At 39.9% G+C, this 12796-nt stretch overlaps 1 protein-coding gene and 1 long non-coding RNA gene across 3 annotated transcripts; one reads left to right on the forward strand and one right to left on the reverse strand.

Moving 5' to 3' along the window:
- The first annotated feature begins 203 nt into the window (after window positions 1-203).
- On the forward strand, window positions 204-11419 carry LOC122425844 (cell wall protein DAN4-like). 2 transcript variants are annotated; one of them, XM_043444492.1, is made up of 5 exons: window positions 204-338; window positions 4396-4482; window positions 9342-9446; window positions 9572-9633; window positions 10296-11419. In XM_043444492.1, the coding sequence occupies exons 1-5, from the start codon at window positions 282-284 to the stop codon at window positions 10774-10776; spliced, it is 792 nt and encodes a 263-aa protein (XP_043300427.1). In that variant the 5' UTR covers window positions 204-281; the 3' UTR covers window positions 10777-11419. The 2 variants fall into 2 exon arrangements, 1 of the variants encoding a protein (XP_043300427.1); XR_006265025.1 differs by lacking the exon at window positions 10296-11419 and adding an exon at window positions 2020-2064 and having other exon boundaries at window positions 248-338; window positions 9572-10274.
- On the reverse strand, window positions 9706-10420 carry LOC122425845. Its single transcript, XR_006265026.1, has 2 exons — window positions 10334-10420; window positions 9706-9746 (listed from the first exon to the last, which is right to left on the reverse strand). It is a non-coding gene; the product is annotated as an uncharacterized LOC122425845 (long non-coding RNA).
- Window positions 11420-12796: the final 1377 nt, after the last annotated feature.

The following is a 12796-nucleotide window of genomic DNA, read 5'->3' on the forward strand; positions in this document are numbered from 1 at the left end:
GATTTATGGGATTCCTTTCTGTCAGGAGGATTGTTGAAGGGATAGTCATAGTAGCTCTCAGAAGCGGGATTTCTTGAGTCTTGCTGTAATTAATACCTCATTTCCTTCTCTAAGGTGGATTCTGTTTTAGTGAATAATTATTTATTATTCAGTTTCATCCACACCTGCGCTGATGGATCAGACCAGTCATTATAATTATTCCTCAGGGTTGCAGATATATAGGGCAATGAATGGACTGAAAATATTTTTGGACTTCAGTTTGTAGAACTGCAAGCTCAAGAATGCACGGAAAGCAAGGAAAATACACACTGAATATTGAACACTCTGGAAACTCGGCAGTGAGTATGATCGCTCTGTTTTAATATTTGCCTATATTGCTGCCTGTATTGTAGTCTGACTTTCAGCATTTAATAGCAATCTAATTTCTTTACTGCAATGTAGTCAGTCACAATTTTACATCCTTCTCCAAAAGGAAGAGTAACCATGTATTCATTTTTTCCTTCAAATTTTCACGCTATATTCTGCTCTATTGTACTTTAGAAGTTAGTTTTTACATTTACTTTTATACAGAGTTAGAAATGTTTCCATGACCACATGATATAAAATAAATTCATTTAACTTTTAGTACTCACCACTATGGTGAGACATGATTCAGAGAGGAATTTGCTTGAGCAAATTGATAAAATTCATAAAGCTCCAAAGACATCTTGGGTTTAGTTTGAAGTTACATTTTTACAACTTCATACTTAGATTCTAGATATAACTTCTAAACCTGTCAGAATTCACATTTCTAAATATACTAGAAATCCAGATACTAATCCCGGATATCCTCTTTAGGTGAAAGAAATCCTGAGAAAAATCTCTACTTTGTATGAAAATATGACCTTTCTGTCTATTTTTAAGGGCTTTATACCAAGAATCCAGTCTTCACTGCATAGTTTAAAGTGGTCTTTTAGAGAGTAGAACAAAGGATATAGCTGTTAAGTCACTGAGTCGTGTTCAGCTCATTGCAACCCCATGGACTGTAGACCCCAAGGCTCCTCTGGGTGCCATTTCCTTCTCCAGGGGATCTTCCCTACCCAGGGATCGAACCCACATCTCCTCATTGGCAGGCAGGTTCTTACCACTGAGCCACAAGGGAAGCCCAGAGCCAAGGATAGAACTGTGCTAAAAATTGAAATGATAAGTTAAAGTTCACACCTGAAAAATACAGGCAATATTTTGTCTTTACAGTTTGGAGCTGTGGCAATCGGCCTGAATTTACTCACCTATAAATTAAGCCTAAGAAGATCAAGTCCTGTTGGTTACTTGAATAAGAATCCCACAGAGGATTCTTGGTTTACTGAAAGAAAAGGAATTTGTCCTTTGAGTCATCACACAAAGGACCATCCTGAGGCTATTCTCTTTGTCATTTGTCTCTGAGTTTGACACTCTATAATTGGATCTTCAGAATGCTGGAATAGTCAGGTGGGAAAAAAATCCCTTTAGCCAAGTATTCATCTTGATAGTTTCTCTAAAAAATAGCAAACTTGAAGATGTTTACAAATATTATTTCAAGCATATTTTTCAGCATATGTCTGGCTAGCTGAAAATGTTTCAATTACCATAGATATTTAAGGCATAGTAATAAAAATATTTTCTCTTAAGATCAAATTAAATAATAGAATTAAAAAATGAAACTCATAAAGAAAATAAATTTTGGTATATTGTTTTTCTGTTGGGAGATATGAGAAATTAATCCTTATAAAGTGAGGGGAAAAGCTTAGAGAACTTTCCTTGGTAATTGTTAATGTACTTCAGTTGCCTATGGTCATTCTTAGCTAAAGCTGACTCTCTAATTAAACGTTATTCACAGCTCTTCAATGATTCCTATTTTCTAGAAAGACTTCACTTGTCAGAGCAACCATGACACAGCAAAAATTGTTACTGGGGCTGTAATATTACCCAGAAGCTGAGCCTAGATCACAGGTTCTCCACAATTTTGGTAATGTGCCACCCATCATTTTCCTTCTTTGAAAGGTTTGAGATTCTATCCATGCCAGAAAATTCTGGAAAAGTGGCCTGGTGAGTGAGTCTTATTTTGTTTACAAAGCACATGAAAATATCCAAGTCCTTCAAAATATCCAAGTTTACCAGCCACAGGCAAACTGGGTAATAACTAAAGTGATGGAAATCATCAGGTAGGAAAATAAGCTGGGTGGTTATTAAAGATAAATCCAACTTGACTCAGATTTACCTAGTGAATAACACAGACTTTGATTAATCCTATGCAATAAAACTAGAGCTGTTTCCTTTACCCCTTTGATATAACCCTTATAGAAAAATCAAACTTAGCGAAGTCTTTACTGACAAGAGAATTCCATCTTATCTATATTTAATAGCGATCATTTATTTTTAGTATTGTTGATAATAGTTCCCAGTGGAGCAATGACTTTATACAATGCTAGTTTGACAATTTTATGCAACTCTTTGGTTGATGGGTTAGCAATTTTTAGAGCTATTTTGTAATGGGTTATCAACACGATAAGAGATGACTAGCAGTTGCAGCATTAGAAATAAAAGCACCAATACCATACTAAGGATAATGATAGCTAATACTTACTGAAAGCATACTCTATGTCAGACATCACTCTAACCCTTTTCATAAATCATTAAGTGAAGTGAAAGTCGCTCAGTCATGTCCAACTGTTTGTGACCCTATGGACTGTAGCCTGCCAGGCTCCTCTGTCCATGGGATTTCCCAGGCAAGAACACTGGAGTGGGTTACTGTGCCCTTCTCCAGGGGATCTTGCTGACCCAGGGATTGAACCCAGGTCTCCTGCATGGCAGGCAGATTTTTTACCGTCTGAGCCTCTAATCATTAACCCTCAGAGCAAATCTACAAGTGTGAGGAATCCTAGTAGCCTCCTTTTTAGCAAGAAATGGCAGAGATGTCCTTGACTCACAACTAGAAAATCAGTATTATTTTCCTATGAGATGGAGACCCTCAGACAATCCTATGTCATTTTTGAGATGTAATAAAACTTTTTGCCCAGATCCATATTTTTCTGAACTTCCTCCTCTCCCATTTTCATTTCTTCTTATTCTTTCTCCTCTTTTTTAACACAACTCTTCCTCCCAATCTTTCCCACTGAACTCACCCATTTTCAATTTTTATCACCCCCCTTTCTCAAATATATTTAGCAATTACTGTATTTGTTTAATTATACACAAATGTTTTCCTCCCTGTTATATTAGCATGCAAACTCCCTGTGAGTAGAGACTTTTGTTGTTGTTGAGAACTATTTTTATACTGCTCTATGCTGAAGAGGGGGCTTCCCTGGTGGCTCAGCTGGTAAAGAATTCGCCTGCAATGCAGGAGACCCTGGTTTGATTCCTGGGTCAGGAAGATCCGCTGGAGAAGGGACAGGCTACCCACTCCAGTATTCCTGGGCTTCCCTGGTGGCTCAGCTGGTAAAGAATCTGCCTGCAGTGTGGGAGACCTGGGTTCGATTCCTGGGTTGGGAAGATCCCCTGGAGAAGGGAAAGGCTACCCACTCCAGTGTTCTGGCCTGGAGAATTCCATGGACTGTATAGTCCATGGTGTTGCAAAGAGTTGGACATGACTGAGTGACTTTCACTTTCACTTTCATGCTGAAGAGGAACCCAAAAACAAGTCACAAACTGGACAAAAGATTTACCTTCTGTGTCCTTGTCTTGGGCTTGCAAGTTCCACTACATAGAGCATGATGTGGATTATGCAAAGGAATCTATGTGTGAGAATTTTTCATTGGTATAGTGTAGTGTAGTATACACTTTATTAACATATTACTGTAGTTCAATATAATAATATGCCGTATGTAATGTAGTAGAGTAGAAATTACGCTAGCTCTAACACTGGAAAGTCTGAGCATCAATGCTCATTATTGGGTCATCATGGGATAATAATGGTACTACTACTTCCAATGTCCACTCTTTTTGCTTCAGTATTCTCATTTCCAAAATAACCTGAACAGGTTGTATCTGATAAGCTGGAAGAACTTTTTCAGCTCTAACATTCTATTCCTCATATGCATACATGCTCCCTTAAATATGCTCCACCTACAACATCTTGCAACATTAAGGTATTTAATAAATTAATATGTTTGTAATGTAACAGAGAAGATGGATTATATACATTCCCGATCTGAAATTCTGGATAACTTATAAAAATTGTTTAAAAGTTAACATACACTAATCTGTGTAGATTTTTTTTTTTTTGTCCTCAGAGGATAAGAAAATATTTACTTCTTTTTAAAGTCTTGGGTTATCCCTTTAAATAATAACAGCAACAGCCTTGTTTATTTTTGACTGAAGAGTTTAATTTTAGAAATTTAGCACCATGCTTTCTGTTCACTTAACACTTCATCTCTATAGTCAGCCACGTGTTCAAATAACCAAGAGGCTCACAGCGCCACATACTGGCATGAACAATCAAGTGATGTCCCTTCCATCTTAACCAGGGTGAGTGTGAACCCAGGAGTCCCTGCAGAGTCAGGAATGCCACGCACAGGTAATGTTAAGGGGAGCACCTTTTATCCAGGTTGGAACGTGCTCTCTGTGGAGATGTATTTGGTCTATTCTTTCCCAGGACATGTATTTAATCCTTTAATTCACCTACGTTCACTTTGAGCATTTGCTGTGTTCTCAGTATAAGTCACCACGAGGCAATCCGCAAGAAGAAGAGCAGTTGATAGTCTCTGTTTTCATAGAGCTAACGTTCTTTGAACGTTGGGGATTCAAATATTCTCAGATAATGTATGAAAATAGAAGGAATAATTACAAAGTACAAACACGTTTGGGGAGGGAGAATGGAGCAAATGCGTCAGCAACGGGGAGATGAATTCACTAATGAGGCTCTGATGAGAGATTGCGTCATGTGCGAAACTTCGAGAATCGTACTCTACTGTGATCATCTTCTTTTCCTATACTGTTCCAGCCTCTGAACCTGTATGTGGCACTGTCCATAGCTCTCTTGGTTCTGACCTCTAGTGCACATAACCTTGACATGGGATCCTGGCTCTATTTTCCAGATCTTCTCTGCTAGCTTTGGAGACTAGATTAATCCTTCCTTGGTTCTTGATCTTGGCTATTAGCTGACTTAACTTTATCTCAGGGCTGTATCCCTATATCTTCAGCTCCAGTTTAGAAACTTGGCATTGACTATAAATTACTTATACTGCTTGGCAGTTTGGCTGGGTTACCCTGACTCTGGAATGCCCGTCCTCCATTGTGAAGTCTTGCTGTGGAGGTTCAGTAGAAAAAGTATGAACTTTGTTACTCGATGAAAAAATATAAACTGTTGATACTGTTGCTAGGTCAGTGTGAAATAATAAGTGAGTTAAATGAGTGGAGATAGAAAATGTTTCTACTTGTTTCAGAGGCAAAAAGCAGAATTGAAAGAGGCCTTAGAAAACATCGAATCTGGTAGTTCTTAAACCTCGCTGTGTATTAAAAACACCCAATTAAAGAACTACTGATGGCTGAGCCCCGCCCTAGAACAGTTAAGTTGGAAACTGTAGTGGTGGGATACATGTAACAATATTTCTTAAAAACTTCAGGTGAATCTAATGTGCAGCTAATGATGCGGATGTGGTATCTAGTTCCATTCCATCATTTAACAATTAGGGGAAACGTGACCAAGGAAATTTAAAAGATTTTCCAGAACCCATATTGCTTTTGTCAGAAGTGATTGAAATAGGAGAAGTGTCCTGTTGTCTGACTATTGGCACTTTATTTCATTAAGCTGCTTTTTTATAAATTTTTCTTAAGGCAGTATTATAGTACCTTCAGTCTTGGTGAAGAAGATGACACTTTCTCTAGGACTAACTTGGTCTTAGTGGCCCTCACTTGCCTGGCCTGAGGGACCCCTGTCCTCATTTTGCCCTATTGCCTTGCAGCTGTCACCATTTGCACAAAACCCTGACCTTTCGACAAATATCACAGTCTGTATTTTGTGACATTTAAGACCTGCTCTAGTCTGCCTGGAAGGCATGAGTGGTGTAGTTGTATTCCATTCTGTGAGGGTCATGCTCTCATCCAAATGATAATGAGATAATTAATCATATCAAACAATTGAAAATTTATGTAGGTTTCACAGTGCCAGGAAATTTGCAGACCTTGTTTTATTTTGCACTGTCATCATTGGAAAGTTTCCGAGAGTTCTTTCATTGTGCACTTTCAGATATTTTAAGCCTGGGAAGGACATAATGAACTCAGCTAGATTCTCTGTGCCTATAGTCATCTTGGGTCTCAGGAAGCTACTTACAGGCTGGATGATAGGTAACTAAAAGGCTTATTATTAGGAGCGGTTCATCACTTGGTGATCAGTAAAACTTAAAGATTTAGGAATACTCTAAGAACAGTTTGGAAAACCTTTACAGTGTATCATTCCCCTCCTGGTAACACAATCACTGTCCGATACTCAGGTATTGGGGTAAAACCAGATGCCTGAGAAGACCTTGCTCTGTTGAAGGTAAAGCATGCAGCCTTCTGCATGGTGAGTGAAGTTTGGGAAAGGCATTCCCAAATAGCAGGACCGTTTGTGCCAAAGTCCTACCTTAGAAGTGAGTATGGTACATTAAAGAAGCTGAGTGGAGGACAGTGTGGCTCGGGGCTACTGTACTAGTCAAGAGAAAAAGGAAACTTGGACTAAAGTGGTATCAACAGAGATAAAGGCAGTAATATTGGGACATGTTTAGCAGATAAAGTTAAAAGGGCTTGGTAATGGATTGGGAGATTTCAAGGATAATCCCTTTGCTCCACTTTATGAAAGTGAATCGAATGGATGGTGGTGCCATTTAATGACATCTGAGAGTTGGCCAGGTTTCCCTAGCAAGATAATAACCTAAGATTTGGACTCAGTGTGATACCTTTGAGCCTTCTGAAATATGCTATTGTGTAAGCATTGAAAGGATAGAGGGGAAAGCTGTATTGAAGATAAACTTGAGAGTCATTTGGATACAGATAGAAATTAAAATCATAGGGGGGAGAAAGAATAGAGTGGTTACATTGGCCCACTGCCTATTTTTGTGAATAAAGCTTTATTGGAACACAGCCATGCTCATTTGTTTACTGTCTATTGCTGCTTAAACTATAATGGCAGATTGGTAGAGTTATAACAAAAACTGTATGGCTCACAAAGCTGAAAATGTTTACTATTTGGTCCTTCACAGAAAAAGCTCACTACCCTAAGACTTAGTGTGAAAAAAATACAAGGGTCTAAGAATGACAGGGCTTCCCAGGTAGCGCTAGTGGTAAAGAACTTGCCAGCCAATGCAGGAGACATAAGAGATGCGGATTCGACCCCTGGGCTAGGAAGATCCCTTGGAGGTAGGACGTGGCAACTCACTCCAGTATTCGTGCCTGGAGAATCCCATGGACAGAGGAGCCTGGCAGGCTACAGTCTGTAGGGCTGCAAAGAATCAGACACAACTGAAGCAACTTAGCATGCATATAAGAATGTCAACAATAAAGATTGAAAGTGGATCAGAACTTTCAAAAGAAACTGAGACGATCCCCAGAGGTTAGGAGAAAACCAGTGAGAATGGAAATAATCATTCAAGAAAGAAGAGGAGTGATCTTCATTGGCAAATGCTATTGAGGGCTTAAAGATGAGGGCTAAAGTTCATCAGTTAGATTTTGGTGAATGCGTGCTATTGGTGACTCTGTTAAGAGGTGTTTCAGAGGCCTGGCAGAAGCAGAAGCTAAACTGGATTGGGCTGAAGAGTGTGCAGATAGAGACACTGCATTTAGACCACTCGAGAAATTTTGTTCTCCAAAGAGAGAGGAAGAGAAATAGCTAGGAGGGTATTTTAATTTACTTATTTATGGCTGCGCTGAATCTTCACTGCTGCACAGGCTTTTTCTCTACTTGCGGTGTGCGGGCTTCTCTTTGCAGTGGCTTCTCTGGTTGCAGAGCACATGGCCTCGGGCACGCAGGCTTCAGTACTTGTGGCGCGTGAGCTCAGTAGTTGTGGCTCCCGAGCTCTAGAGCACAGGCTCAATAATTGTGGTGCACCGGCTTAGATGCTCCTCGGCAGGTGGGATTTCCCCAGATCAGGGATCAAACCTGAGCCTCCCGCGTTGGCGGTGAATTCTTTACCACTGAGCCCCCAGGGAAGCCACTAGATGGGTATTTGAAACCAAGGAGATTTTCTTGTTTAAGATGAGAGGAGAGATTTCAGTGTGTTTAAATGGTAAAAGGAGGCAGTCATTTAAGGGAAAAATGGTGAGTATTCAGTCCTGGAGGAAGGATAAAACAAAAAAGTTGCTGAGGAAGGCAGAGGGGATGGGATCCAAAAGCAGATTGGTAGGTCAGCTTCAGGCAGAAGGAGGGATAGCATCTTTTGTATGAATCAGGAAAAGAAGAGAATGGATTGATGGGTTTGGTACCTAGTGGGGATTTGAGAGTTTCCATTGGATGATTTCAAGTTTCCCAATGAAGTGGAAAGGAAGTGAAGTCAATTGATAGGAATGAGGAGGGACAATTTGTGTGTGAGGGTTGGTGGGTGGAGGTTTCAGGTTTCAAGACAGGGAAGAAGCTGAAGGAATTATTTTCAAAGGAGAGCAGATCTTAATCAGAGTTATAATAGGATGGTAGAGCAGTACAGAAAATCCATCTGAGAATGATGACCACACATTTCTGTTAATTCTGATGTGCTCAAGGATGTGACTTTGCCCAGCCATGTGACCGTTCAAGGGAAGGTCGGGTGTAAGCAGTCACTTGTTTGCCAACTAGGAAAACCGACCAGAGGGAAGTGCAAGAGGCTTTAGGGAGCTGGCATCTGTGCTGAAAAATGGGCCTGGGAACAAAAGGTGGATGAGGAAAGATCTGAGTGAAGCCAGGGCTGCTGGGCTGGACAGTCTAATAAAACTAAAGAAACGCTGTTACAGCAATAATTGAACAAGCTGGAAGGAGAGAACCTGATGGTTAGAGCACAGGTTTCCTGAAGAAGTGATTTTGGAAACGGTGCAGGTTGGGGTAATGACAATATTCAGGGGTGTAGTGGGTATAAGGAGGAGAACCTACCATTCAAGTATTGTTCTGCTCATGTGAAAAGACAGAAGACCTCATACTTAGCATTAGAACATAGGATAAAAGAAGACGTGATATTAACAGATTGTGATTGCTTATAATATTACAGAAAGCATGCAATTACTTCCATCTGAATAAAAATGTGGACTTTAAGTCTAAAATGCTTCAGAGACGTATAGGGATTCAATAGTGTTAATACATTGGGTTATAGATAACACAAAAGAGATGATAAATGACAAGCGTTTTTGTTTTCACTACTAATATTTTTTATTCACACTCTTCTTAGGTGAAAGAAAATTGCTGCCTTAAGCTGACTCTGTGGAACATCTTTCTGGTTTGTTTCTTAGCCTGTCTGATAACCACAACAATTGGAGTGCTCATAATAACCCTGGTGAATAATAACAATTATCAACATTATTGTTATTCATTGTTAATTATGAGTGTTAATTATTAAAATGATAATTATAATTTTCTAATATTATTAATTATCATAACAACTCTTCTATTGGTATCCAGCTACCCACAGGACACCCGACACATGCACCCCCCTGTACTACTGGGCAGTCTACAGTGAACACCACTTCAACGGAACCGGAAACCACCACTTCACCGGAACCTACAACCTCCAGTACTTGGCAGCTTACAGTGAACACCAGTTCAACGGAACCGGAAACCACCACTTCACCGGAACCTACACCCTCCACTACTTGGCAGCCTACAGTGAGCACCACTTCAACGGAACCGGGAACCAGCACTTCACCAGAACCTACAACCTCCACTACTTGGCAGTCTACAGTGAGCACCACTTCAACGGAACCGGGAAGTAGCACTTCACCCGAACCTACACCCTCCACTACTTGGCAGCCTACAGTGAGCACCACTTCAACGGAACCGGGAACCAGCACTTCACCCGAACCTACACCCTCCACTACTTGGCAGCCTACAGTGAGCACCACTTCAACGGAACCGGGAACCAGCACTTCACCCGAACCTACACCCTCCACTACTTGGCAGTCTACAGTGAGCACCACTTCAACGGAACCGGGAAGCAGCACTTCACCCGAACCTACAACCTCCAGTACTTGGCAGTCTACAGTGAGCACCAGTTCAACGGAACCGGGAAGCAGCACTTCACCCGAACCTACAACCTCCACTACTTGGCAGTCTACAGTGAGCACCACTTCAACGGAACCGGGAACCAGCACTTCACCCGAACCTACAACCTTCCTACAGTGAGCACCACTTCAACGGAACCGGGAACCAGCACTTCACCCGAACCTACAACCTCCAGTACTTGGCAGTCTACAGTGAGCACCAGTTCAACGGAACCGGAAACCACCACTTCACCGGAACCTACAACCTCCACTACTTGGCAGCCTACAGTGAACACCAGTTCAACGGAACCGGAAACCACCACTTCACCGGAACCTACAACCTCCAGTACTTGGCAGCCTACACTGAACACCAGTTCAACGGAACCGGGAACCAGCACTTCACCCGAACCTACAACCTCCACTACTTGGCAGTCTACAGTGAGCACCAGTTCAACGGAACCGGAAACCACCACTTCACCCGAACCTACAACCTCCAGTACTTGGCAGTCTACAGTGAGCACCAGTTCAACGGAACCAGAAACCACCACTTCACCCGAACCTACAACCTCCAGTACTTGGCAGTCTACAGTGAGCACCAGTTCAACGGAACCGGAAACCACCACTTAACCCGAACCTACAACCTCCACCACTTCAAATGAACTTACAACCACAGCAGCTACCACCACAAATTCAAGTGAAATCCCGGCTTCCGACTCTACAGCAGGACAATAAAATCACCACTTCCTCCACCGGTGACCATTACCACTTCCACTTAAGCCACAACTACTGTAGCTCCCACTTAACTTACAAAACCAGTGGTCCGTCACTCTACTTCAGCCACATGTAATTTACACCTGTTCATCCGAACCTGCAACTGCAGAGCCACCATTATCACTTTAATCTAGTGGAACTACCACCAGTCATCAGAATGTTCTATGGCAAGTTATTCCACTACAAATTCGTTATTTCCACCACAAATTAACCTACAACCATCTCCCCTCACTGGCTCTTTCCTCAAACTGTAGCTCCCTCTTCAAGAGCTGACTCTGTGTCTACTACCATTGCTACATTATACCTATAGCAGCTACCATGATGCCAACTGAAGAAGAGAAATTTAGACAGTGAATAAGGGAAAAATTGCCTTCATTTTCACCACACCAACAGTTAGGACTTCCAAAACTATTAAAACTATTTTTCTTTTAAGAGCTGTACACCAGAAACTAGCACATTGTAAACCAATGTTAATAAAAAAATTTTAAAGAGAACTGAACACTTAGGCTAAGAACCTTCTCTTTTTTCTATATTTCAAAATAATATAATTTCATATGGAAAGTAACCCAATTTGTTCATTTAGAATGTCTTTAAGACATTTTCTATAAAAGATTGTAGTAAAATAGGCCATTTAGTTTTTAATATGTGTTGGTTTCAGTTCAGAACATTGCATTCTTCTGTACACAAATGACAGACATATCACATTTTATAAGGGGGAGATTTTTAAAAATTTTAGAATTTATAATAATTGTTTCCTTTATAGTGAATTTTATTGTGTTTCATCAGTTTCCCTTTTGAGTTTAATTACATTTTAAGCAACCATATTCTATTCACTTTAATACTACCAAAAGTTAATTTGAATCTCTATTTTAAAATTAAATTGTTACTTTTCTATAATCTTGTAAATAAATTAATTAAAGACTTAAGACTCTACTATGTGCTTAAGGACAGAAATTACAGAAGAAAATAACAATGTAGATTAAGTAGTAAATTCATTAATTTAAATTTTTACTTTGAATAATAATTCTAGCAGATTTAAATTACAATTGATGATATTCCAGACTTACTAAATCAAGACCTTTAGATTGGAACTAGTAATCCATAGTTTTAAAAACTTTATAGATGTCCAGACAAGTTTGAGAATCAGTGGTTCAAAAGTCTTAGTCTAAGAATGGCATTAAAACAACTCAAATTCTAATTAAAAATATTAAAAATCAGAATCATGTACTAGGCATGCAAAAAATAGAATTACCCTGGTGGCTCAAGACTCCACCTGGTAAAGAATCCTCCTGCAAAGCTGGAGACCTGGGTTCAATCCCTGGGTTGGGAAGATCCCCTGGAGGAGGGACCGTCTATGCACTCCAGTATTCCGGCCTGGAGAATCCCATGGACTGTGTGGGGTCACCAAGTGTCATACATGACTGAGCAACTTGTGCTTTCACTTCACAGATCTAGCTATGTACAAAAAACTTATATATATATGATCAGGAGAGGAATGTTTCATTTGCCAAATAGTGAGAAAGTATTTCCAAACAAAACTTACAAATTAAATCTCCTGAGAAATTTTAAATTGTTTAAAATCTCATACTTGGACCTCAGTGGACACTCACTATTAATTTTTACTAGCTGAGTTATTTTAATTGTATGTGTTCAGAAGTGCTCACATTTTAGTAAATACATTAATTTAGATTTCTAATAATGCATATGGGCCTTCCCTTCCCCTTGTTGTTTTGATTAGGAATATTTTATGAGATATTTAAAACATCACTGGTTAGACCATTCAATTCCTGATTTGGAGTTACCACTTTCTAATTATTTTACAGTTTTACTAGTCATCAGGATGATAAATAATCTGAAGTTTATCTATAATTGTAGA

The sequence above is a fragment of the Cervus canadensis genome, chromosome 23 (genome assembly GCF_019320065.1).
Source record: "Cervus canadensis isolate Bull #8, Minnesota chromosome 23, ASM1932006v1, whole genome shotgun sequence".
Lineage (NCBI taxonomy): Eukaryota > Metazoa > Chordata > Mammalia > Artiodactyla > Cervidae > Cervus > Cervus canadensis.

What these genes read in the sequence shown, in the direction of transcription:
- LOC122425844 (XM_043444492.1), top strand. Translation starts at nt 282, where the DNA reads ATGCACGGAAAGCAAGGAAAATACACACTGAATATTGAACACTCTGGA. An exon ending in GAGTGCTCATAATAACCCTG is followed by an intron (nt 9,447 to 9,571) that starts GTGAATAATAAC and finishes ATTGGTATCCAG; the next exon opens with CTACCCACAGGACACCCGAC. An exon ending in GGGCAGTCTACAGTGAACAC is followed by an intron (nt 9,634 to 10,295) that starts CACTTCAACGGA and finishes TACAGTGAGCAC; the next exon opens with CACTTCAACGGAACCGGGAA.